Source organism: Pelobates fuscus, chromosome 5, assembly GCF_036172605.1.
Source record: "Pelobates fuscus isolate aPelFus1 chromosome 5, aPelFus1.pri, whole genome shotgun sequence".
Classification (NCBI taxonomy): domain Eukaryota; kingdom Metazoa; phylum Chordata; class Amphibia; order Anura; family Pelobatidae; genus Pelobates; species Pelobates fuscus.
Genome location: NC_086321.1, coordinates 216,707,271 through 216,733,867, shown reverse-complemented (window position 1 = coordinate 216,733,867; position 26,597 = coordinate 216,707,271). Strand labels below are relative to the sequence as shown.

At 44.5% G+C, this 26,597-nt stretch overlaps 1 protein-coding gene across 3 annotated transcripts in view; it reads right to left on the bottom strand.

The window, feature by feature from the left end:
- Positions 1–26,597, bottom strand: part of NMRK1 (nicotinamide riboside kinase 1) — a 51,789-nt gene that overhangs the window by 20,420 nt on the left and 4,772 nt on the right. For 2 of the 3 annotated variants that reach the window (XM_063457195.1, XM_063457193.1), the window contains exons 3-6: positions 26,250–26,458; positions 9,836–9,926; positions 8,306–8,354; positions 2,529–2,691 (exon numbers count right to left, since the gene is read on the bottom strand). In XM_063457195.1, the coding sequence (XP_063313265.1) occupies positions 2,529–2,691; positions 8,306–8,354; positions 9,836–9,926; positions 26,250–26,278 (332 nt within the window). In that variant the 5' untranslated portion in view covers positions 26,279–26,458. The remainder of the gene's footprint in view (positions 1–2,528; positions 2,692–8,305; positions 8,355–9,835; positions 9,927–26,249; positions 26,459–26,597) is intronic. The other variant, XM_063457194.1, reaches the window with a different exon arrangement.

Here is a 26,597-nt window from a genome sequence, read left to right as displayed (position 1 = left end):
TGTGCATGTCTGTCAGCCATGTGTGCAAACTTCCTAATTGACGTTTATTGTGCAGTGCAAGGGATACACATTTCCCTCCCTAATGCGTTATAGCCAATAGATAACGTCACTCCTCAGTACCTCCCATGAACCCCCTACCTCCCCACCCCACCAAACCCACCCGCATTCCCCCCACCCCCGAGACCATGTGCTACCAATAGAGTCATAGTTTTAGTCCCAGTGTAACTCCTCACTTCCTTCCCGCTTCCCCCATAGCCCTAGGGCACATTAGTAACCCAGCCAAACTCCCACCTCTAGAGCCATCCCACCCGCCACTGCCCTGCATTACATTGACAATAAAAATAAAACAAAAACTATGTATAGGTATGTGTCCCCTTATTCGCCTCCCAACCCCCTCCATCCATCTCACAATTAGGGCTGCAGGTAGCAGTTAAGTTAATGTTATGGCATGACCAAATCGCATTTGTAGCATCAGCAGAACCACATTATTTCAGGAGTTCAAGAGTCTCGCAATTAACCAGTAGTCTTATATAGCGATACAGTTCGTGTTCTATGTACACACGTGGGATAGTCTTTGCAAGGGCCCCCACCCACGAGCAAACCCAGTGTCGCGTACCACCCCCATCAGGCCCCCCTCCCCAATCAACTCGGGATAGCCTCCCGTCCCCAGGGGCATGCTAGGAATGTGTTGCGATACTTGGTCATGCAAAAGTTCCCGCAAATGTGTGTATGTGCGTACAGTACTTATCTGTCTTCTGCAGTACACGGGATAGCGTTGGCTTCAGTGGTCATCTGCAGGCCGTGGTATGTTGTGCTCGTCGTGGTCGGTCTTTCTTGCCTGGTGAGAATAGGGGAGGGCCACCACCTTATTCCTCCGGGTCTGTGGGTATCAGTTGCCTGCGGGCCTGTGGGCGCCTTGGTGTGATGTCTCGCCTCCTGCGATGCTGGCTCGGGGTGTGGGTTCCTTGCCTCTGGTCCATTGGCCCCAGTATCCAGTCAGTGACCTCCGTAGGTGGTAGGTTGAGACGCTGTAGGAACCTGGGTACCTCCTCTGGCCAACGTAGCGTTAACCAGTCGTCATGATGTCTGGCCAAAAGCATAAAGGGGAAACCCCATTTGTACGGGATCCCTCTGTCTCTGAGTAGCGCAGTGATGGGTCTCAGGGCCCTGCGGGCCTCTAGCGTAAGGGGAGACAGGTCTTGGTACAGAGCTACTTCTGCGCCATTGAATCGCCAGGTGGGTCTTGCGCGGGCCTTGTTCATTATTTTCTCCTTCAGTTTGTAGGAGTGCAGGCAGCATATAATGTCTCTTGGCATGTTATCAGACGTGCGTGCTCTATTCGCCCTGTGCGCCCTGTCAAACGTTATGGAGTCTGGTGCATCTGGTCCCAGTATGTCGCGGAACAGCGTTTGTAATGTAGCTTCTACGACCTCTGCCCCGTCGGGTTCTGGCATGCCGCGGACCCTTATGTTAGATCTGCGGCCCCTGTTATCAAGATCTTCAGTTTGGCGTCTTAGGTGTAAAAGGATATTGCCTTGTCTGTGTATGGCCAGATTTGAAGCCTCAACTCTCTCCCCAATAGCCTGTACTGAAGTTTCAGCTGCCTGTATCCTGGTGGCCTGTGTGGAAATTTCGGCCTTGAGGGAGTTTACCTCTATGCGGATCGCCGCGTGTAGGTTGTCAGAGAGGGTCTGCATGTCAGTCTTGGTGACCATTGCTGCTGCTAGGGCTTTGATCGCTTTTATGTCCGCACTAATTTCTGCCAGCGTGGGTGCAGCCGGCTCAGAGGTTGGTGAGGGAGCCGGGGAGTCGGCCATGTTTGCGCCCGCGGCCACGTGGTGTTCGGTCGTCGCCGGAGCCAGGTACCCGGCCATGGGACCCGTTTGTGCGGCAGTCGCCGGGTTCCTGGGGGTTTGGGAGCCGTCTGGGCGTTTAGTGCGCCCCATATCCGTGCCGTGCTGATGTGTGAGCCCGCTATAGCTGCTGCGTGGGTCGGAGCTCTTTCTCTAAGCGGCCATCTTCAGTCGCGGCCAAACCACGCCCCCCATGACCACTACTTAACAATCTTAAAGGAACACTCTGGCCACCATGTCAACTACATTTCAATGAAGTTGTTATGGTGCCACGAGATTCTGGGTGCTGTCTTACATTAAGGGGCTAATCTAATTACAAATCGCTTAAGGCCAAATTGCCAAGACGGCTCCCTTTTGCTTGTCCTCCTGACTTCTGGCAATGGACTGAGGATTCAAAGAGAGAGGCTCACCACTGATAAGCTAAGAGAGGCAAGAGAGCCAGCTGATGCTCTTAGTTATCACTAGCTACCCATTCACAAAACTGTGTGGGTTAAGTATGTATACTATGCAGTAAAATGAAAAGATATTTTGAAGTCAACAATCTATTATTTCACACAATATAAACTACCACTGAAAAAAATAGATATTTTATTTTTTACTATACTCGGTGTCAGAAAATTATCATTAATAAAAGATAAACCTCCTGTTTAAATATCATTGCTCCTTTGTACTTACATGTAGGAATATAGAAGAAAACCTTCAATAATTAAAAAGTAGACTCCATCTGATTTTCTAGGGATATCGTTTTGGTTTTGTCTTGTGGTCCCAGCATCTTTAGAGTGTTTTATCCAGGAATGTACAGTGGTCATCATGTCATCCATATTCAAGGCTTCAAGTACTACAGTACACATACAGAAAAATTAATACACTTTTTTTTTTTTTTTTTTTAAATTTTTTTTTTTTGCAGTGCATAAGATGTTACAGCTGTACACGGGGTACCCCAAAGGCAATCCTCGTGTTGGTCAGACAATAAGTACATTGGGGTATGCGTTTGTATGTGCACATTTTTTTTTTTTTTTAAAAGGTCGCGTTCTGATAAGAAGATGTACAACAATATTAAGTCGTTTGGTTATATGAGTTATGCAGGCAGGATATACAGGTTATATGTAAAATTATTTAAACAAGTAGATGCGGTACACGTGTGTAGGCGCTGTGTTCTGCGTGCTGATGGTGCTTATTCAGGATTGCTCCTTAGTGACTCACCCGGGGAGGCAAGGGTGCGTGTTATAATTACAGGCAGCTTGTGGGTTCACATAATAGACAGTATGGCCTACAACATAGTTGTTGCAGGCGAGGTGTGAGTGCAGGTTGGCTAGCAGTTTCTGCACTGGTAGGGTGCCCTAAGCGCTAGCATGATACATGTTATGATGAGTGAGGTGTAAACAGTATGCTGTGGTCAGAGTAGCATGTAAGCGTTATATATGTTAAAGCCAGGCAGCTATCTACAGACAGCTTATATCATAATATCACCCAGTCCGTTTAAGAGTTCGTATAGCAGCATATTCTTCAGGAATCGCTGTCATGGTGGGTCTGTTGCTTCATGGGTGGCCGTGAGCGTTTAATCGGCCAGTGCTGGTTTCAGCCCCTCAGCGCGACCCAGTGTTGGTAGTCTTGCAGGCTGGGGTACCTCTCCAGATGTGTCGCCTGGGCTCGCCACTATTGGGAGTCGGGTGGAGCGGTCTTCAGGATCGGCATTGGGTGGTTTGCTTTTTCTGGTGTGTGGCTCCCTTCGGTTGGCGGCAGACTCGTGGGTATGGAGCCGAGTCCCTGCAGGTTGGTGTCTCCGCTACTCCGTGTCCAGTAAGCCTCTGCTGCTGTCTGTCTTCTGATTTATTGCTCTGTCAGGTGAGATATCGCTTGGCTAGCTGCGGGAGAGTGAGGCCTCCGTCATCTCAGGCTTAAGTGCCCTCAGTGCACTTGGCAGTCGCCATCTTGTGTGGTGCGGTCGGGCCCTCAAGCGTGTCCGCGGCGCCTGTGTTTTCCGGCTGCTATGCCCCCGGGTGGGGACCGGGATCACCCCCCCGGTCCATAGGGGGGGGGACCAGGGCCGGATCCGCTCAAATTCGAGTCCCAGTCTGGGGGCTGTGTGGCGGGATAGTGGTGCGTCGGCCGTCCGCTCCACTCACCGCGGGAGAAGGCCTGGGTATCGCAGTCTTCACCTCCAGGGGACTGTAGCTTAAAAAGCCAGCCTCACCCTGGCTCCAGCAAGCCCTCTGCTTTGAGGCGTGATGGTGGTCGGTCGTTTCTTGGCTAAAATTAAGTTTTTCCGGCATATTTAAAGTTGAGGCAGCAGGAGCTCCTACTGCCTGCGACCGTCCAGCTCGGCGGTCCGGCCCTGCCCCCCCACTTTTTCATAATTAATAGGAAAATGAACCTATACTTAGACTTTGAATAAGAATGGTGAATTAATGTGATTTTAGACAGGAGTGTTAGAGAATGTTTGTTGTTATAGTGAAAAGTCACAGTTGTGATGCGACAGACTATGAGAACCTAATAGTGTTAATATTCTGTACACAATTCTGCATTAAACTTTTAGATTATAATGATCAATCTTTGCAAGGGTGGTCCAAGACCAAATCGCACAAGACAAGAAACATCTTTAGGGAGATTCAATTCTACAATAACTAGCATACTGTTAAAGAGATATAATTTTTCATTTGATTTTTTTCTTGATTTTATTTTGGGGATAAGCTTTGCAAATGATCACTTCCCCAACTCAGACTTTTTGTGACTGTCCAATTAAAAACTTACTAATGCAGCTCAATGAGAAGTTTATTCAAGGCAGATCCTCTGGCCAATTGCTTTCTCTTGAGTTAGAGGGATTCTATAGTGCCAGGAAAACAAAGCCGATTTCCTGGCACTGTAGAATCCTGCAGTGCCCCCCTCCCTTGCGCTCCCCCCCCCCCCCCCCACACGGCTGAAGGGGTTAAAATCCCTTCAGTCACTTACCTGAATCCAGTGCCGATGCCAGGCAGGGGGAGACCTAAAGCGCATGCGCAGCAATAGCCGTATAGGAGTTCCCCATAGAGTCCCAGCACTAGGGGTACAGGTTAGGAACACTGATGGTTTAACTCTGACTCATTAGTGAACACAGGGACGACAAGAGAGCAATTACTGTGATGTTCATGAACCATAGGTGCAGACCAAATGAGTGGTTCGATGGTAGTCGAACTGGTAAGTATTTCAACAATAACTTCCACATGTCTATGTGGTGGCTGGCAACACGGCCAAATGGCCCACGTGACCTATGAAGAGGATTTTCATGGTGTCTAACAGGTAAGCATCGTGACACAAGGCAACTCATTGAACTCTTTGTCATGGTCCTCAATCTATTCCTGAACATTTTGCAGCGTGGCATGGTACATTATACTGCTTAAAGAGGCCACTGCCATCAGAGAACACCATTGCATTGAATGGGTGTATGTGGTATGCAACAATCTCTAGGTAAGTGGTACGTGTCAAGCCTTCTTCCCATAGTGCATCCTGCTGCCATCTCTTCCCCAGGTATACTACGTGAACACACCAGGCCATCCACTTGATTTAAAAGAAGACGTAATTAATCAGACCAGGCAACCTTCGTCCATTGCTCCATCGGCCATTTCTGACACTCACGTCCCCATTGAACCATTGAAGATCTTACCGATCTGTGGCATTGCAGTCCCATAAGCAGCAAACTGTGATGCACTGTGTGTACTGACACCCAGCATTACATTTTTCATCAGTTTGAGCTACAGTAGTTCTGTGTGATGAGACAGGTTAGCCTTCACTCCCCACATGCATCAATGAGCATTTGTCATCCATGACCCTGATGCTGGTTAACCTGCTGTCCTTCACTTTTGGTAGCCACAACCACTTCATACAGGGAACAGCCCCCAAATACATGAAATTCAAGAAATGACTGTTCACTTGATACCTCGTATATTTCAGCCCCTTGTATTGTAACAATATAATCAATGTTATTATCTCTACCGTTCAGTGTTTAAATGTTGTGGCTGATAAGTGTATGCACAAATAGCATATTCTACCAAATGTTGCCCATCTTATACTGCATGATTGCACAAGTACTGAACTACAACGTCTTGACATTTCTTTGTCTGTTTGTTTCAACATGCAGGGCAGAGTTTTCCTGAAGCATTGTTTTGCAGACAGACCTTATCACAAGCATTTGTAGTTAACATGTGGAGTAATAATGGTTGTTTTTGCTTGATAACCAGAAAATAAATAACAACTTAGAGAAACTGAATTAGTCACATACTGTCAAAGACATGATCACATTTACAAAAGATATAATTTGTTAGTCAGAGACCTAATGATTTACAGGAATTCACATCCACAAAGACATTACTCAGAGACACATAATAAAGGGTCTGAAATAAAAGCGCTTACAAAAAAACAAATGTGAATCCTAAAATTAGGAGGTGTTTTCTTTTCCTTTTAAAATCCTTTTATCAAGCCCCATCAATAAGAGATGCACAAACTACATTTGCTAAAGTTTACTATATCAAAAGATTAAAAATGGTTTCACTACGAAGACTTCAAGGAAATTTACTCAGACATCCGTTTCAATCATGTGGCAGCAGGAGAGGGCTGACTTTGGTCTATGGGGCAAGTACAAACACATTTTTGCTCACAAAGTGCACAGATCTGTGTAGATAGTTCCACTAATGAAGGACATGTGATAAATGAGCCTGACTGGATCCACAAGATATCATATATCCCTGTATCCTTTATAGTTATCACCATCACACAATTATATGTTTGGTGAGATGCAGACGTGGTATCCCACAACTCTTTTTGCTATCAATGATAACCTGCATGTGTGATGGTGCAGTTTCATACCACCCCGCAGACAGTGCTATCCTAACAAAGGTACTTTGAATTTCCTGCATAGTACCACTTTGCGCCTGCCTCTCCACAACCAAACACACTTCCTGCTGCTTCTAGTACAATAATGGTGAATGTGGATAAGCACACACATACCTGCCACCTTTCATTCCATAATCCCTCAATCTTCTAACACATTAAAGTTGCTAAACATTCTGTGGTCAGTTTTGTAACCCTACTTTTCAAGCTTTTGAAATCACTTTTTTAGTTGTGTAAATTTGCTGTTCATATTTCAATGCTTTTAAAGAGATAGCTACAGTTGAGACTCTAGGAACAGAATCTTTTCCCAATACTAACAGACACATGTTATTTCTACAGTTATATGCTTTTTGTATCTATTATGTATGTTAAGTGGATCTCACCCAGACAATAGGGGATATGTGTTCCAAAGAAATTTTAAGTTTTTTCCCCCAAGGATGTGCATTTGATAATTGCAACTAAAGTAACTTTTGTATAATTTTTTGCAAAATAGTCAGTACACCCTTGTTAGTAAAAAATGAATGCTTCACCACCAAACAGAGAATGTAAGCTCTTTGAGCAGGGCCCTCCACCTCTTTGTTCCTGTACGTCCAATTGTCTGGTTAAAATTACATGTCTGTTAGTCTACCCATTGTATAGCGCTACGGAATGTGATGGCGCTATATAAATAATAAAATAATAATAATATTTCAAATAGCAAATGCCACACAAGAAGCACAGTGCACAGTTATGTACAATAGTCAATATTTGGAAATATCTTCATCAAAGAGGGATATTCCATTCTATACGCCTGCAACTAAGCAACATGGCCTCTACAGGTGAACTGGAGAGAGGAGGGGAAATCATGGCCAGTGCATGGGGTCTGAGTGCAGACTATAAAAAAAAAACACTTCCTTGCAGTTCTGGCGCTCACTAATGAATGCTTTATACCCCACCTCCTAAAGACTGTAAGTTCGTTTGGGCAGGGTCCTCTTAAACCTATCGTTCCTGTAAGTTTTCTTGTAATTGTCCTATTTATAGTTATATCCCCCTCTCATAATATTGTAAAGCGCTACAGAATCTGCTGGCGCTATATACATGGCAATAATAATAATAATGTAGAGATTTGTAAGCAAGTGTCAGGATCTTAAATTGGGCCCTATATATTACGGGAAGCCAATGGAGGGACTGACAAAGGAGGGGGGGGGGGATCCACGGAACAGGTGGTGGGGTGGGAGGAATGGAGCAGAGCAGAAACCTCTTCTGCTTTATCGGGTGCAAATTAGCGTAGGGCAACTGAGGGAGTGTGGTTAGGAGAAACATTTGTGGTGGATGGAGAGAGATGAGAGATCTCGTCCCTGATTGTAGAGTGTAATTTCAATTGCTTTTGTTTGATTTGTTCGTTGCAAACAGCAGAAAGTCTGTAATTTTTGACAATAAACCTGATTTTCAATGTAAGTTGAATAATTTTGACTACAACTTTATGTATGTGTGCAGTTGAACTAAATTTACCACATGAATAATCCTAAACAGAAGTTTATTTTGAAATTCTTTTTTATGTTTCACACCAATGCAAATCAAGGAAATCCACATATAGATATTTCACTTACCGTCATACATTTTAAATCCTCTTTCATCTGTTTCAACATCTGCTTCGGACTGGAGAGGGATATTGAAGAGAAAAGAAATATATTTAACATTTTAAATATCTGAGAAACACCATTTGTCTTGCTTGAGGATTTTTGCATTCTGATTTGTGAAATTGAGTGAATAATAATGAGACATTTACTACAGGTAAGTTGTGAAAACTTGGAGAAATCTCTCTTTAATACAAATAGCCATGTTAATGGCAAGCCATTTGGGTGGTTAAAGGACCACTATAGGCACCCAGACCACTTCAGCTTAATGAAGTGGTCTGGGTGCCTGGTCCAGCTAGGATTAACCCTTTTTTCTATAAACATAGCAGTTTCAGAGAAACTGCTATGTTTATAATAGGGTTAATCCAGCGTCTAGTGGCTGTCTCATTGACAGCCGCTAGAGGGCTTCCGCGCTTCCGCGCTTCCCACTGTGATTTTCACAGTGACAAGATGCCAGCATCCATAGGAAAGCATTGTGAATGCTTTCCTATGGAATGGCTGAATGCGCACGCGGCTCCTGCCGCGCATGCGCATTCAGCCGAGGAGGAGGAGAGGAGGAGGAGAGCTCCCCGCCCGGCGCTGGATAAAGAGGTAAGTTTAACTCCTTCCTCCCCCCAGAGCCTGGTGGGAGGGGGTCCCTGAGGGTGGGGGCACCCTCAGGGCACTATAGTACCAGGAAAACGAGTATGTTTTCCTGGCACTATAGTAGTCCTTTAACTCCCAATTTATTTATAATTGTGTTTTAATAAGAAGAAATGTTGTATAAAAGGGGAATCATTTTCATTAAAGGGACAGTATAGTCACCAGAACAACTACAGCTTAATGCACTGACATTCAGTGTCTCCACCCTCTGCATGGAGACACTGAACTTCCCTCGTAGAGATGCATTGATTCAATCTCTATCAGGAGATGCTGGTTGGCCAGGGTGGTGTTTGGCTGTACTCACCACCTCCCCCCCCCCCCCCCCTCCCCAGAGATCATCAGAATTGCCCATGTCAGGTTTTCCAATGCTTTACTGTGTGAAAGCATTGTGATTGGCCAAAATCATCACTTCTGATCAAGAGTAGAGCCAGAACAAGCAGACTGGAATAAAGGTAAGATTTTACTTTATTTAGAGGGGAGTGGGGCAGGTGGGCTAGATAGTGTTTTTAACACTATAGAATCAGGAGTATATGTTTGTGTTCCTGGCCCTATAGTGTTCTTTTAATATAAATACAAGTATTGCCAGGCTTTTTTCCTTCAATATGAAAAAAATACATAGGAATTAATATGTAGGGAAGATACATATTGCTATTGTAAACTTGTTTGAGCAGGGTCCACATCATACTATTATTCTTGTAAAATGTTGTCTCATTTATTGTAAAATTTTCCCCTTTATAATATTGTAAATCTCTGTGGAATAGGTTGGAACTATATAAATGCCAATAGTAGTAACAATTATTATTTTGTGAGTGATGTAGTCATATACTATATTCATACATATTGTGGAACATTATCAAATACCTTAAAATAATCATCCTGGCAGACTAGGCTGCAATTCGGAAGTGATTTGTGCAGTTTGTTTGCAAGTGTTGTTTTCCCACCATTGGTCACACTAATGCAAAAAAAAAAAAAAAATCAATACAAAACAATGAGCATAAAAAATGAAATAAATGTATAACATTACAGCAAAAATAGGCTAGTAAGCAGATTTCCATTGGATCAATAAAGTAAAAGACTGTGTTGGCTTTGATCATCATCATATACTAATGACAGGTTTTAGATGATTGAGTAGGGGAAGAAAAAAGTTTTACCATATGGGGTTACTGTGGTGCCAATTTTAATTTGTTTGTACCTATATATACCCCATGTTGCCAGGATGTATGTTTCTTTTCCATTTTCCAAGGATTTTTTTTAGTAATTCTTTATTTTTGTTTAGTAATTTAACAAATAAACTTGAACTGCCACAACAACAAGAGCAGGTATCATGAGGAAACAGTGGCATGACATTAGAGATGACTGCACAATTTTAAGTGAAAAACAAGTAAATTACATTGACAACATAATAGGACATGTAGAGATTATTCCCCTAGGAGGCCACCTGGTAAAGAGATGGGGAGAATGTAAGCTCTTTGAGCAGGGCCCTCCACCTCTTTGTTCCTGTACGTCCAATTGTCTGGTTAAAATTACATGTCTGTTAGTCTACCCATTGTATAGCGCTACGGAATGTGATGGCGCTATATAAATAATAAAATAATAATCATATTTCAAATAGCAAATGCCACACAAGAAGCACAGTGCACAGTTATGTACAATAGTCAATATTTGCCGTACAACTCCCACTATGCTTTGTCAGCTGGGGATCTACCATTTGCCCATCATTGCAGGGTTGTACTTAGCAGTGTTTATATGTTTGAATGTAAGCATGTTTTCATATGTAGTATGTGTGTGAATGTATGGGTATATTTTTATGTACTGTTGCCATTTAAAAGTAATAGTTTACTTGTGTTTAGTGTTTGGTTTTGAATGCAGGGGTCTGTGTATGTAGTGTTGATGTTTGAATGCAGGGATGTATTTGTGTGTAGTGTTGTAGTCTTGGAGATTGAATGTTGAGATGTATACTCATAAACATGTACAGTGCCACACACACTGATACACATATACAGACACACATTCAGATACACAGACACACATGCAGATACACACACTAACACATACAAATACACACTAACACACACATACAGATACGCACTAACACACATACAGATACACAAAGATATGCACTAACACACATACAGATACACACACAGACATACATGCAGATACAGACACAGAGATACAAACACACATACAGGTGCAGACATGCAAATACACAGACACACTAACACACATTAAGATACACAGACGTACAGATACACACACTGCCACACATGCAAATACACTGACACACTAACACACATACAGATACACACAATGACACTCATATAGATACAAACACTGACACACATACAGATACACAAACACACAGATACACAGGAGCACACATATAACAAATACAGACACAGAGATAACACATACATACATAGATACGCATACAGACACACAAATAACACACATACACACAGATAACACATGCATAAAGATAATATATACACACAAAGATCACATTACTTTCTTTTTAGCAACCCCCCTGCTTCCATACCTTTTTGGTGCAAGAGGGTGGCTCCCTTGGGGTCCAGTGGCAGATGGCTGTGTGTAATGGGAGTCGGGTCCAGGCTCTCCATTCCTCTTTTCCTGGAGCTCGTTCTCCCTCCTCTAGTCGTCTCCCCCGCGCGGCTCTTTGGTAAGCTGGGAGGAAGTGACGTGTACTGCCAAAAGGTGCCTGACCAGGCCCCCGATCAAAGATGCCCATCGAGTGGCCCTAATGCATGGGCCACCTGATGGGTAAATCTTTATTGCTCCTGAGACACGTTTAACCCTCTCCTAGGGCTTTCTCAATTGGTGTAATCTGCTTCACTGGTCCCTCCTTTTAAATATGCCGGTCTTAGTCCCTATTAGTGGGTGCGTGTCACTCGCCACCAATTGGATACAGAGGCAAGGGGGTGTGCACATCTTCGTCAGCTGATATTATTTCCATTATCAGGTTTATAGCGGAAATGACGCAGCAGACTATACTGTGTCACTTCCCCTTCTGAATCCTCCATCTTATCTACGGGCAGTTCCCAACGCTTGTCGCCGGAAGTGATTTATCGCTACTTCATGCGGTCATCACTTTCGTGTAGCCTGATTTTGCCATCTTTGTGTAGGGATCAGTCTGTTCTATTAAGGACAAATCAATGTCCTTGGCAATATTACCACATCAAGTATTACATAGTTTACATAGCTGAAAAGAGACTTGTGTCCATCAAGTTCAGCCTTCCTCACATATGTTTTTGCTGTTGATCCAAAAGAAGGCAAAAAACCTTGTCTTAAGCGCTTCCAATTTTGCAACTAGGAAAAAATTCCTTCTTAACCCCAAAATACCAGTCAGATGTCTCCTTGGATCAAGCAGCTATTAACCCTCTAATTAGAAATTATATCCCTGTATGTTATGTTTTTGCAAGTATTTATCCAATTGCAGTTTAAACATCTCTATGGACTCTGAAAAAAACACCTCTACAGGCAGAGAATTCCATATCCTTATTGCTCTTACTGTAAAAAAACTTTTTGTGAATTTTTATCAATATTACATACCTCCTCTGTTCTGAGCTTTCCCCTCCCCCATCCCCACCCTTTATACTGAGCTAAAGCCCATCTCCTTTCTATCCTTGTGGTGGAATCTCGGTAAAAATAAATTTAGTAGGCCGAGATTACCACGTGGCATGTGTACGTGCATATGCTGACGTATCGATCAGTTGGTTGCACGAGGCAAGATACGATCAGTAGTGTACGGAGCATGTGCAAGAATACAGGATATAGTATTCCCCCTCCTCCATTGTGCTGGACAAGCCATGCGGTCAAACAGGAAGTTAATTCTTATTGTGTTGATTGGTTAAGAGAATGTGCGGGTGGAGCTTAATATGGGAGGAGTTATATGCCTATATAAGGAGCCTGCACTATTGTCCGGGGCTCAGAACTTGCTGTATTTTGGTGACATTAGTCCCTCTGAGTCCCGATCGGTGATCCAATAAAGAATCTCTTCCTTCCTGAAGAAACCTGTGTCCATCTCTCTGTGCTTGGCTTCCGTCAGTTTCTCCGGTATCATTTGGTGCATTGGCCGGGAAGCTCATCGTTCAACGGTAGCTGAGAGGCAGAGGCGTGAGACGGTCTATCTTTGCCCACGTTCTCTACGGCTGCACCCCTGAACTTCTGCGTGGACCTCCCTTCGTCTCGGCGCCACTGGTCTGTTGTCCAGGAGATCATCGGCCTCTACGTGAGAAGTGCTGGGGTGTCCCCGTCGATGAGTGTGAACTCAGGTTCAGGAACGAGGAGGTAAGACAACTGCTGTTTTAGACGGCAGGACCCACTAGGGGTATACCGATTGTGCGGTAGGCCCAAAGGGGTTTTGAATCTGTGTATCTGCCCCCTCTGTCGGAGGGAAGGAGCGAAGGCGCACCGCTCGATCGAACGCTCTTTAGTCAGACCGTTTGATTTGGTTAGTCAGGCGGGGTCCTGGTGTAAATAGCCCTAGCCGGACACCGGTGTCTTGTCTAGACTAGCGTTCTAGGGTGTATATTACGTTCGCTAGGTCGGAGGGACCGGGAGACTAAGCGGCGCCTGTGTAAATTCGGTTCGCTAGTTCTCATCCTATCTGGGCTAAGTGGGAAGGCGTGTAAATTTGGAACCCACTAGACTTTTGATAGTGCGACTAAGAGGCGCCTGTGTAAATTCGGTTCTCTAGCTCGCTATATATGTGGTGATTGGGCAGTGTGGCTAACCAAAACGGGTGTATATAGTTTTAGGTAGTCCATTCAAGGTACTGGCCAATAGTTTAGTTGGGAATTGTAAATGTGTTAACGATTGTTTTAGTAAAGTGTATATCTTGTTAGATAGCGCGAGCTCAGCCGTCTAGCGAGAGTGTTAATAGTGTGTTGCTGTATTATAGTGCACGGTACCATAACCCTGTATATTTACTGACACTGTATATAAGTACTAATCATTGTTGTCCATTGCATGTTTAACACCATAACCACTAATAATTGTATTGTGACCTTAACTTGTGCTTTGACCTATGCTAACCGTACTGTAACCGCTATTTGTAAAAGACGATGTTACTGGGGTGTGTTATAGACGGGTAATTCGTATATAGAGAATTATAGCGTGGGTGACTGTATAGTTACGCCAAAGGGCATAATATTGATTATCTAGTGACTGGTGTAACAGCTGTGTGTGTACGGGAATTCCCTGAGTGTTTATTGTGTTATTGTGTACGTTTCACTTGGTAACCGTACCACGTGGTGCTGTTGCCAGAGGAAACGGGTGTGATTGTTGAATAGTACGCGTGTATAGTATTCGTTGTCGACGACGTTCCATTGTTAAGTATGGGTGCGTCGCAGTCAACGATTCCGGATCCCTTAGGTTGTATGGTGAAGAATTTTAAAAAGGGATTCAAAACTTGTGATTTTGGGGTTAAGATGTCTCCTGTGCGTTTAGTTACTTTGTGCACTAGGGAGTGGCCTACTTTGGTTGCGGCATGGCCGCCACGTGGCAGTTTGGATCTAACTCTGGTACAGCGCTTACACGTGGCTGTATCAGGTAGGCCTGAACTTTACGGCCAGTTTCCTTATATTGACTGTTGGAGACAGGCCGTAAATGACTCGCCAAAATGGCTCCAGACATGCCACGAGGAGCAGTGTCGCCTCATGGTAGCTAGGACTTGTTCGTCCACTAGGACTGGTGTTAGGCCCATTTTGGACACGCCCCCTGAGTCCGAGATCCCTTTGCCGCCCCCTTACTTTCCGTTAAGAAGAAGTGACGCAAACGCAGGAAGCCCTGCACCCCTCCCCTCATTACCCTCATCCACTTCCGCTTCCTCCTCCAGTACAGGATCCACCCCCCCTCGTACTAAATCTCCCCTTCCGGAACCAGAACCCACCCCCATTAGAAACGAATATCCTGATTTGGCGCCACTTCAGACTTCCGGTCAAGCTTCATCTAGCTCGGCTCGAAGTGTTTTATTTACGACCTTTTCCCAAAACCAACCTCCCACATCCCCATACCCTATCTCTCCCCGACCGGAACCCATGACTGACGCCTCTCTACGTAGCCCCATCCAAACCCGACAGTTGACTGGTGCCCAACAATTGAAGCACTATCAGATGCCTCTTCGTCTGAATCCTGGGTCAGCTTATATCGATGCCGCAGGTCAAATGGCACACGCTGACCCAGTCTTCGTATATGTCCCATTTACCACTACCGACCTTTTAAACTGGAAGACCCATAATTCCTCGTATACTGAGAAACCACAAGCCATGACTGATCTGTTCACCTCAATAGTACAGACGCATAATCCGACATGGGCTGATTGCCAGCAGTTACTAATGACTTTATTTAACAATGAGGAAAGGACAAGAATAAATCAAGCAGCCATTAAAGCACTAGAGGATAGAGCCCGTGCTTTGAACCAAGCTAATCCAGCAGCATGGGCCGCAACACACTATCCCAACACTGATCCCGATTGGAACGTAAATGGTGCTGATATGGTTCAACTCAGAGCCTATAGAGACGCTATAATTGCTGGCATGAAAGCAGGAGGAAAGAAAGCCATTAACATGTCGAAGACAGTTGAGGTGATTCAGAAAAGCGATGAAGCGCCCAGTGTCTTTTATGACCGATTATTGGAGGCATACCGCTTGTATACCCCCTTTAATCCGGAAGACGCAGACAATTCCCGAATGGTTAACTCCGCCTTTGTCAGCCAAGCATACGGAGATATTAAGCGCAAGCTACAAAAGTTAGAAGGGTTTGCAGGTATGTCCATCACCCAACTAATGGAGGTAGCTAATAAGGTTTATATGAACAGGGATACAGAAAGTAAGAAAGAGGAAGAGCGCAAGATGCGTAAAAAGGCTGATATGCTAGCGGTAGCGATCGCAGGCGTAGATAAACGGGGCCCAGATAGAGGCAATAATAGATGGAATAGGGAGCCTCCTTTGAGTAGGGATCAGTGCGCGTATTGCAAGGAAGAAGGGCATTGGAGGAACGAATGTCCGCAAAGAGAGCAGTACGAGAGAGACCAACCCAGGGCAGGCTACGGAAACTTTAGAGGCAGAGCGAGAGGTAGAGGAGGCCCCGGAGGGAGTAATGGTTATAGAGGGAGTAATGGGAACAGAGGAAGTGTTAGGGAAGACAGGTATATTCCAGCAGCGCAAAGGTCCCGCGATAGAGAAGGTAGGGACTTCGTAGGATTGGCTGACACGGTCATGGAGGACTATTGATACCGACCGGGCTCCATCCCCCTTGGTCGAGCGGAGCCTATGGTCGATGTATCAATAGGGGGAAAAAGGAGTGCGTTCATGATCGACACTGGTGCTGAACATTCAGTGGTGACTAATCTAGTTGCTCCTCCATCTGGAAGGACTATTACTGTGATAGGAGCAACTGGAAGAAGTGCTGAAAGACCGGTTCTTAAAAGTCGACTCTGTACATTGGGAGGCCACGTAATCAAACATCAATTCCTTTATATGCCTGAATGTCCAGTCCAATTGCTGGGACGTGATATGCTATCAAAATTACAAGCGCAGATTACGTTCCTACCAAATGGAACAACATCCTTAAAGTTTAATGGACCTTCAGGTATTATGACTTTATCCGTACCAAAGGAAGAAGAGTGGCGACTTTATACAGTGTTGACTAGCCAAAACCCTAGGAGTGATGAGACATTATTTAACATACCAGGAGTTTGGGCAGAGAACAACCCACCAGGACTGGCCCGCAATATTCCACCTATAAAAATTGAACTGAAACTTGGGGTTTATCCAGTGAGCCTAAGACAATACCACATCCCGCAGAAGGCTAAGAAGAACATTCAATCCTATCTGGATAAGTTCATACGGTATGGTATCCTAAAATTCTGTACTTCCCCCTGGAACACCCCATTGCTGCCTGTTCAAAAGCCCGGTACAGATGAGTATCGACCTGTGCAGGACTTGAGAGCAGTCAATGATGCGGTTGTTAGTATACATCCAGTTGTACCCAATCCATATAACCTGCTTGCTTTAATTCCGGGCGGGGCTACTTACTTCACAGTCTTAGATCTCAAAGATGCCTTCTTTTGCCTCCGAATTGCCGTAGAAAGTCAATGTATTTTCGCTTTCCAATGGGAGAACGCTGTAACGGGCTCAAAACGCCAAATGACTTGGACAAGACTGCCCCAAGGGTTTAAAAATTCACCTACCCTATTTGGTTCAGCCCTAAGTCAAGATCTATTGGATTTCGAGTCCATCCCAGGAGAGTGTGTCTTGTTACAATATGTAGATGACTTGTTGATAGCAGCAGTTACAAAAGAAAAATGTCAGCAAGCAACGCACGATCTACTACACATTCTCTGGAAGGCAGGATACAAGGTGTCCAGAAAGAAGGCTCAGTTGTGTTTGCCAACTGTCAAGTATCTGGGATTCCATATCTCTGAAGGTCAAAGGATTATGGGGCCAGAGAGAAAAGAAGCTGTCTGCCAAATACCAATACCCAAGAATAGAAGACAAGTGCGAGAATTCTTGGGGGCAGCAGGCTTCTGTAGGATATGGATTCCCAGCTATGCGATACTAGCAAAACCTCTGTACGCAGCCATCAAAGGTACAGAGCACGACCCCTTCTTATGGACCCAAGAACAGCAAACGGCATTTGAAGATGTGAAGAAGGCTTTGATGAGTGCCCCAGCATTAGGTCTACCTGATCACACACGACCATTCTACTTATATGTACACGAGCAAAGAAGAATGGCTGTGGGAGTATTGACACAGTACTTGGGATCATGGCAAAGACCTGTTGCCTACATGTCTAAGCAACTGGATGCAGTGGCCAGCGGACTTCCACCTTGTCTAAGAGCCGTAGCTGCAGCCGCCCTGCTAGTAGCTGAAGCCGATAAACTCACTCTGGGTCAAGAACTTTATGTACGAGTCCCACATGCAGTACAGACGTTGTTGGATTACAAAGGAAATCATTGGTTTAGTAACAGCCGTATGACCAAGTATCAAGCAATGTTGTGTGAAAACCCAAGAGTGCATTTAGAGACTGTAAACACCTTAAATCCAGCTACCCTTTTGCCACAACCTACTGAAAGTCAACATGATTGTTTGGAAGTAATGGATGAAGTATTTTCAAGTAGACCAGATCTTCGTGATTTTCCCATCCAGAACCCCGATGTTCAATATTACACCGACGGCAGTAGTTATGTGAAAGAAGGGATCCGCTATGCAGGATATGCAGTAACAACAATAGACAAGGTGATAGAAGCTCGGCCACTGGCGAAAGGAACATCAGCACAAAAGGCAGAATTAATAGCACTAACACGAGCGTTACAATTGGCTGAAGGTTTAAGAGTGAATATCTATACGGACTCTAAGTATGCGTTCTTAACCACTCATGCCCACGGAGCTTTGTATAAAGAAAGAGGACTACTGAATTCAGAAGGCAAAGAAATCAAATACGCATCCGAAATCCTACAACTATTGGAAGCAGTGTGGGAGCCGAAAGAAGTCGGTATCATACATTGTCGAGCGCATCTGAGAGGAGATGGTGATGTAACCAAGGGAAATCGGATGGCAGATAGTGCAGCTAAGCGTGCTGCTGAATCAGGAAGACAGGAGTATGTGGGGCATATAGCTGCTCTTATACCAACTCCACTGTCCCAATGGACTCCAGTTTATACAGCTCAAGAAGAGGAGTGGTTAAAGACTGAACCGGGAAAGTATTTGGAGAACAAGTGGTATCAGCTAGAAGATGGAAGAATAGTCATACCAGCATCACTAGCGGTAGAAATTGTCCAAAATTATCACAACGGGACACATTCTGGGAGAGACAGTACTGAAGAATCTCTCAGAAAACATTTCTACATACCAAGATTGTCCAACTTGACTCAGGCCATTGTACGAAGATGTGTAACGTGTGCTAAAAATAATGCAAGACAAGGACCAGTAAAGCCACCAGGAGTCCAGTTTATGGGGGGACTCCCCATGTCCGATCTACAAATAGACTTTACAGTGATGCCTAAATCGGGTGGACATCGTTACCTGCTGGTAATTGTGTGCACCTATTCAGGCTGGGTAGAAGCATGTCCTACTCGTACAGAGAAAGCAGGAGAGGTTGTGAGATTCCTGCTACGAGAAATAATACCCCGATATGGACTACCCTGTTCTATAGGATCGGACAATGGTCCAGCTTTTGTTCATCAGTGCCTACAACAACTGACTCATATGCTTGGTATAAAGTGGAGGCTTCATACTGCATATAGACCCCAGAGTTCTGGTAAGGTAGAGAGAATGAATAGAACTATAAAGAACCAGTTGGCTAAAATGTGTCAGGAAACCCAACTTAAGTGGAACGTTCTCTTACCTATAGCCCTATTGCGAATCCGCAGTACCCCTACCAGAAGGATGGGCCTCTCTCCTTTTGAAATTATGTATGGGCGACCACCTCCCGTACTTGGTAACTTAAGGGGGGATTTGAGTCAGTTGGGAGAAGGAATTACCCGGCAGCAGGTTGTAGAGTTGGGTAAGACTATGGAGGAGGTACAGAAATGGGTACAAGATAGATTACCTGTGAATATTTATCCCCCTGTTCATAGTTATCATCCAGGAGATCAAGTGTGGATTAAAGAGTGGAATAATGTACCGTTAGGGCCCAAGTGGAGAGGTCCTTATGTTGTTCTTTTGTCTACCCCTACAGCGATAAAAGTAGCCGAAGTGACTCCGTGGATACATCACTCCAGGGTTAAGCCAGCAGCAGTCGATTCTTGGCAAGTTACAGCAGATCCAGAGAATCCCTGCAAGATCCGGTTGAAACGCACTACTCAGTCGGAGTAACGAGGAATTATTGTGGATTACAAATTTTATTGTTACAGGTGTGAGTGAGAAGGCCATAATAAAGCCTGTCCGCTTACCAACACATAGTGTATAAGCCAGGAAAGTCTCGAAGGGACACCTGTGAAGACGAGCAGAACTCCATTCCCTGCAGCCCTCACATCCTGGAAGCTGAGGTTCCATCGCACGGACGAAGACTGAGGATGACGGCGAAAGATGTGCTTTTGATTGTGTTTATTTACATGTGTTTTTATATTCAGGAAGGTAGAGGTACCGACACTCCTAGCTGTGAGGTATGCATTAAGACTACGAGAACAGGTAACCATATTTCCCAAACCCTAATTTGGCATTCACAATACGAGTGTAAAGGAGAGGTATCAAGATGTAGATACCTAAATATAGACTATAGTGTGTGCCATTTAGGAGTAGGAGAACCTAAGTGCTTCAGTCCGGAGTATCAACCTCGTACAATTTGGTTGACTCTCAGGAATGGAGATCCTCAGGGGACCCTAATTAATAAGACGGTGTTAGAATCCGTACATTCTTCGGGTGTTCTGCTATTTGATGCGTGTAAAGCAATATCAAGTGGTAGAAAACCGTGGAATGTATGTGGGGATCTTAGATGGGAGAGGACGTATGGGTCTAATGATAAATATATTTGTCCCAGTAGTAAAAATAAATATGTAAGTCCTAGATGCCCAAATAAAGACTATAACTTTTGCCCATATTGGTCTTGTGTGGGGTGGGCGACTTGGGGACAGACAGTAGATAAAGACATGATAGTGACTAAGTTGCCGACTAGCCCATATTGTAAGTCTATGGAATGTAATCCCATCCATATACTTATAAATAACCCCGATAAGTTCTTAGACAAATATGGCAATTTATTTGGGTTTCAGATATACGGGACGGGTTTAGATCCTGGGACATTATTGTTTATAGGAATAGAGACTGATACGGTATCCTCCCAGACTCATCAAGTATACCATTCCTTTTATGAAGAGATGAGTATAGATAATAAGATCCCCCATAACGCTAAGAACCTGTTCATTGACCTAGCTGAAAGTATTGCCGGTAGTCTTAATGTTACCAACTGCTATGTGTGTGGAGGTACTAACATGGGAGACCAATGGCCTTGGGAAGCAAAGGAGGTAATGTCCGGTTCTGAGGCAGTTGACCAATTAATATCTACACAAGCCGATTATCATATGAGTGTTAGAGGTAAATCTGAGTGGAGATTAAAGACCTCCATCATAGGTTATGTTTGCATAGCAAGGAAAGGAATAATGTATAATACTTCTGTAGGAGAATTAACTTGTCTAGGGCAAAAAGCTTATGATGATGATACAAAGAATACAACTTGGTGGTCGGCTTCAAATGTCTCAGAACCATCTAACCCGTTTGCTAGATACGCCAATTTAAAGGACGTGTGGTTTGATTTATCCATCACATCTACCTGGAGAGCCCCAGCAAATTTGTACTGGATCTGTGGTAAGAAAGCCTATTCGGAGTTGCCACAGGACTGGGAAGGGGCATGTGTGTTGGGTATGCTCAAACCATCCTTCTTCTTGTTACCGATTGAAACAGGTGAGACTTTAGGTGTTAAAGTGTATGATGTGAATCATAGGAAGAAAAGGGGACCCTTAGAGATAGGCACCTGGGAAGATAATGAATGGCCTCCCCAGCGTATCATAGATTATTATGGGCCAGCCACGTGGGCTGAGGATGGTACCTTTGGTTATAGAACCCCTATTTATATGCTCAACCGTATTATAAGATTACAGGCGGTGGTTGAGATTATCACAAATGAGACATCACAAGCGCTCAATCTTCTAGCGAAGCATAACACCAGGATGAGGACAGCAGTCTACCAAAATAGATTAGCCTTGGATTACCTTTTGGCAGTAGAGGGAGGTGTATGTGGGAAGTTTAACCTGAGCAATTGCTGTCTTCAAATAGACGACGAAGGGCAAGCAATAGCTGAGCTTACTAGCCATATGGTTAAACTAGCGCATGTGCCTACTCAGGTATGGAAAGGGTATAATCCAAGTAGTTGGTTTGGTAGCTGGTATGAGTGGTTTGGAGGGCTTAAGGCAGTGGTAGGTGGAGTCCTACTAATTTTTTTTTTTTTTTTTTAAATTCTTTATTTTTGTTGTGCATGAGTGAACATAACATCCTGCACCGTCACAATAACGAGTGCAGGAACTTGCAAATTTCACATTGAAACAGATTACATCAGAAGTTACATCTTATTATTTTGCTTCATTTTGTTGTGTCTGCACATTTTTGTTAAGATTAAGGTACAAAAGGTAACTGCATACGTTTTAAAAATAGCTAGGGCACACGTGATACATGCAGTTTCAATGTGTATAGGTATACTGTTGAAGCGGCAACTGTGAGAGACTCAGATATGTGCGGTTGTGGTATGAGAAACCTAAACATATTACATGTCCATAAAACAATACACGTTTAACAAAGCGAGTTCAATTTTGCTAGTGTAGTTGTAGCGTCGTAAAAGCATTTGCAGGTTACACTGCTATTATATATGCTGTACTATAGGAAAGAAACATTTTTAAAGAGAAAACACGTAACAATTAACAATACTAGGGCTGTCCTATGCCACAAGGTAACGTTACTGCATATTTCAAATGCTAATGCAAACAGTTGTGTTTTAATCGAAGAGATCTGCTTAGGTTTAAGTTAAGCTAGTCATATTCATGCTTAATGTGTGCTTAATGTGAGGTCGCTTGATCTAAAAAAAAAAAATTTTTTCCCTCTCATTGGTCCCCTGTTTGGGCCGTTGGAAGGGTCGTGCAGGGATTAGTTGCTTAGACATTTATGGAAGATCCTCTGAGTAGTAAAAAATTATTAAAGCAAAAAGAAAAGGAAAAATAAAACAGGTGAAGAGTCCTTAGCTAGACCTTAGTCCCATTGCTGTGTGGTTCATCCGATGCCTTGGATGGGCTCCCCCTGCACTGTCTGCTGCAGCTGCGTTGCGGGTCTGCTCTGTGGGCCAGTGTACAGCATGCTGTGCTTCGTGGCACCGTGTGTGTGAGGCGAACGACTCCTCCATCTCCCATGCTTGTCGGTGTGTAGCTGAAGCGAGCCATGCGCTCTGGCGCTCTCTGGGGAGACCTCTTGGAGTCGTGGATGCAGGTTACCTCTTCCGCCCCGGAGCTGTAGGAGAGCTGGTGCCCATGTACCACGAGCCTGGGTACCTTTGTGGCCCAGGGTCGTCCCTCTTGGGACTTTGCAGCGGGCCTGAATCTTGGGTCGTTGTGGCTTTCGCTTGACTGCCCTCCGCCAGTGTGGTCGGCACCTGTGGGGTGTTCCCCCTGTTGCTCTCTGCCCGGGAGGGCCAGTAGTGAATGTGCCCTGAAGAGAATTCCCCAGCCTCCTTTCGCCACATGTTTTGTACTGTGCAGGTGGCGCATAAGTAGTGATGGCGCTCTTGCGGCGCCGGCCTTTCGGGCGCCTGATGTCTGTGAGAGTGTTGGGGTTCTGCCGTGCGGTCACCCGGACTGGGCTAGGTAGCTTGCCCTTTGCTTGGGTCGTCAGGTGGGGTGGTCGCATGCAGGCTGCCAGTTTCTCCCAGAAGGAGTTGAATATTGCGGCCAGTCGGAGCTCCGTGTCTGCTGCGATATGGTAAGCGTCCCCAGTCACCGCCATCTTGAGGGCCTCGTGTGTCGGATTGCCCCCCACTGGTACAGGCTCGGTTTCAGTGTTGCGGTGGGGCTGTGCTGGGCTGCCCCTGTTACCCAGGGGAGACCGGGATATCCCCCGCCGGTCCATAGGGGGGGGGGTTGGATGCAGGTGTGACCAAGGGGCTACGTGCGTCGTTGAGGTCGGGGTGAGCGGCCGCCTCACCTCGGTTCGGTCTCGAGAAGGCCCCAGTGGCTTGGGAGGGTTCCCGAGGGGTGTTCGTCGCTTGTTTGGGGTCTTTGGATACCCCCGGGTGTCTCCTGCCTGCAATGCGCCTTTTTGCCGGTATGTACTCAGATTTTCGGGGTATTTGTCCCCAGATAAGTCGCTTCTATGCTGGAGCTCTTTCATTGTGCGGCTTTCCTGCTCGGCAGTTAGGCTCCGCCCCGAGTCCTACTAATTTTAATGTTGTGTCTACTCCTACCGTGTCTTATACCCTTAGTAGTTAGGTCTGTGCAAAGCCTGATAGGAAGTATAGCAGAGAGGAAGGCTGCTGCACAGATAATGGCGATTTATAAGTATAAGGCTTTAGATCAGGGAGAACCAATGCAGGAAGATGAGTGTTAAAAGATTCACATCATAAGATAAGTCTGGTCTGGTTCAAGGTAACTTGCGGTGTAAGCAAAACTAAGGTTATGTGATGCCTCAAGTAATTGTAAAATATCAAGAGGCATCAAAGGGGGGAATGTGGTGGAATCTCGGTAAAAATAAATTTAGTAGGCCGAGATTACCACGTGGCATGTGTACGTGCATATGCTGACGTATCGATCAGTTGGTTGCACGAGGCAAGATACGATCAGTAGTGTACGGAGCATGTGCAAGAATACAGGATATAGTATTCCCCCTCCTCCATTGTGCTGGACAAGCCATGCGGTCAAACAGGAAGTTAATTCTTATTGTGTTGATTGGTTAAGAGAATGTGCGGGTGGAGCTTAATATGGGAGGAGTTATATGCCTATATAAGGAGCCTGCACTATTGTCCGGGGCTCAGAACTTGCTGTATTTTGGTGACATTAGTCCCTCTGAGTCCCGATCGGTGATCCAATAAAGAATCTCTTCCTTCCTGAAGAAACCTGTGTCCATCTCTCTGTGCTTGGCTTCCGTCAGTTTCTCCGGTATCATCCTATCTCCATTTTCTAGATTGCTTTGACTCTCCCCCCCTACTACTAGTTTAAAAATCTCCTCCAACCTTCTAGCCATACTATCCCCCAGCACAGCAGACCCTCTTCTGTTTAGGTGCAATCCTTTATGACTATACAGGTTGTACCCAAGCCCAAAATCGGCCCAGTGCTCTAACAACCCAAAACCCTCTTTCCTGCACCAAGACTTCAGCAGGAATGATGTGCACACCCCCTTGCCTCTGTATCCGATTGGTGGGGAATGACGCGCGACCACTAATAGTAACTAAGACCGGCATATTTAAAAGGAGGGACCAGGGAAGCAGATTAAACCGATTGAGAAAGCCCTAGCAGAGGGTGAAAGGCGTCTCGGGAGGAATAAGACTTGAGGACTAATTTACTTGGACTTGATTTTTAGCACTTTATATCAATGTTTTAATGTTTTTGATTAGTGATATGAAATAAATTGTTTTGCTGTTCATTAAGCTGTTCCATATCAATTGCTTCAAAGAAGGGTTGTGCCCCCTCATAGACACTTGGCAATATAGAGCCAGGTCTTGTGGGCTCTAGTCACGGTGAGAAGTTATACATTAGTTATATGATCTGCAGTGTATGTTTGGATATAATTCACTAGGAGTCTGCACACCCCTTTTCTCTGCTTTTCTTTGAGGATACCATCTAGAATATCGGATCTACAAGGGAATTGTGTTACCTAATACACTACTGCATTTATGTTTCAAGTCTGTCTTTCTGAGGCTCATATTCATGTGAGTTTGACCTATCACACTCTATTCCTTATATAGTGGTAAATCTTTTTTACATTATATAGTCTGTTCTTTTCCAGTCTTTATTTAAATGGTCCTGTGTTTCTAATTAGGATAGGTGGTCACATTAGAACCACTCACGCTCCAGTCTAGAGGTTGGTGGCTGTTTAACTTCCTTCCACTTTGGTTTGCTGCTGTGACACTGAATCTGCTTCAATAAAAGCAGTTATATTCACCTGAAATTTGTCTTGTAAGTGCTTTGTTATGAGTCATCGAGTGCCTTTCTTACTTGATTGTGTGTGTGCGCGTCTATATATATATATATATATATTACCAATATATTACCAATATATATATTACCAATTTAGTAGATACACACAAAATAAAAACATGCTGCATTTTTTCATTGGGAGGATATCTAGAAACAGTTAGCAAAAGACAGGTGCTCTGAACAATTGCCTGCCTCTTGAGTTTAGCTCCACTGAGCTAAACTACCAGGAAGTAACAGGAGCAGTTCTCTGATTGACAGCCAGGAGGGTATAACAAGGTTAATTTATAAAAAAAATGCTAGTTTGAAAAAAAATAGGAAACACTCTTTACACATAAAGCAATTTAGCAAGTTAAAGTGCTTTAAGGTGTTTGGAATTTTCCATTTAGAAAAGGAACAAGTAGAAGAACTGTAAAGCAATCATTTTGAAACAAAAAAATAGCCATACTAAATAGTCCACTTGCCCCTCCATGCCTCAACAGTTGTATTTATTGTGTAACACAATTGCCTGAAATTTATTTTACGTGTAGCAGCTTTCACACAATGCCTTATAAAAGACCAAGAACATTTGATGAAAAGAACACTTACCCTCCTATACCAATAACAAATGTTCTCATGGCTTATTTCGAAGGCCTCGTTATCGGGATGTACTCAGGACAGTCCTAGAGTAGTATATTCATCTGTGGTGAACTGGGATAACCCCCACTAGTCCAAAGGGGTGGAAGGATGTGCTAGGTCCGTCACGACTTTGAGGCCAAGATATCCACCACGTCACCCACCTCGCGTTGACCACTAGGCTACAAAATAGACAAGCCACCACAGATGCAATAGTAGAGTCCACGGTGCCCCAACTCCACTTAACAAGAGCACTAAGGAGCAATGTACATAGTAAACCCAATCAGCCCAGCTGATAAGCATGCATAGTGGCCACAGTGT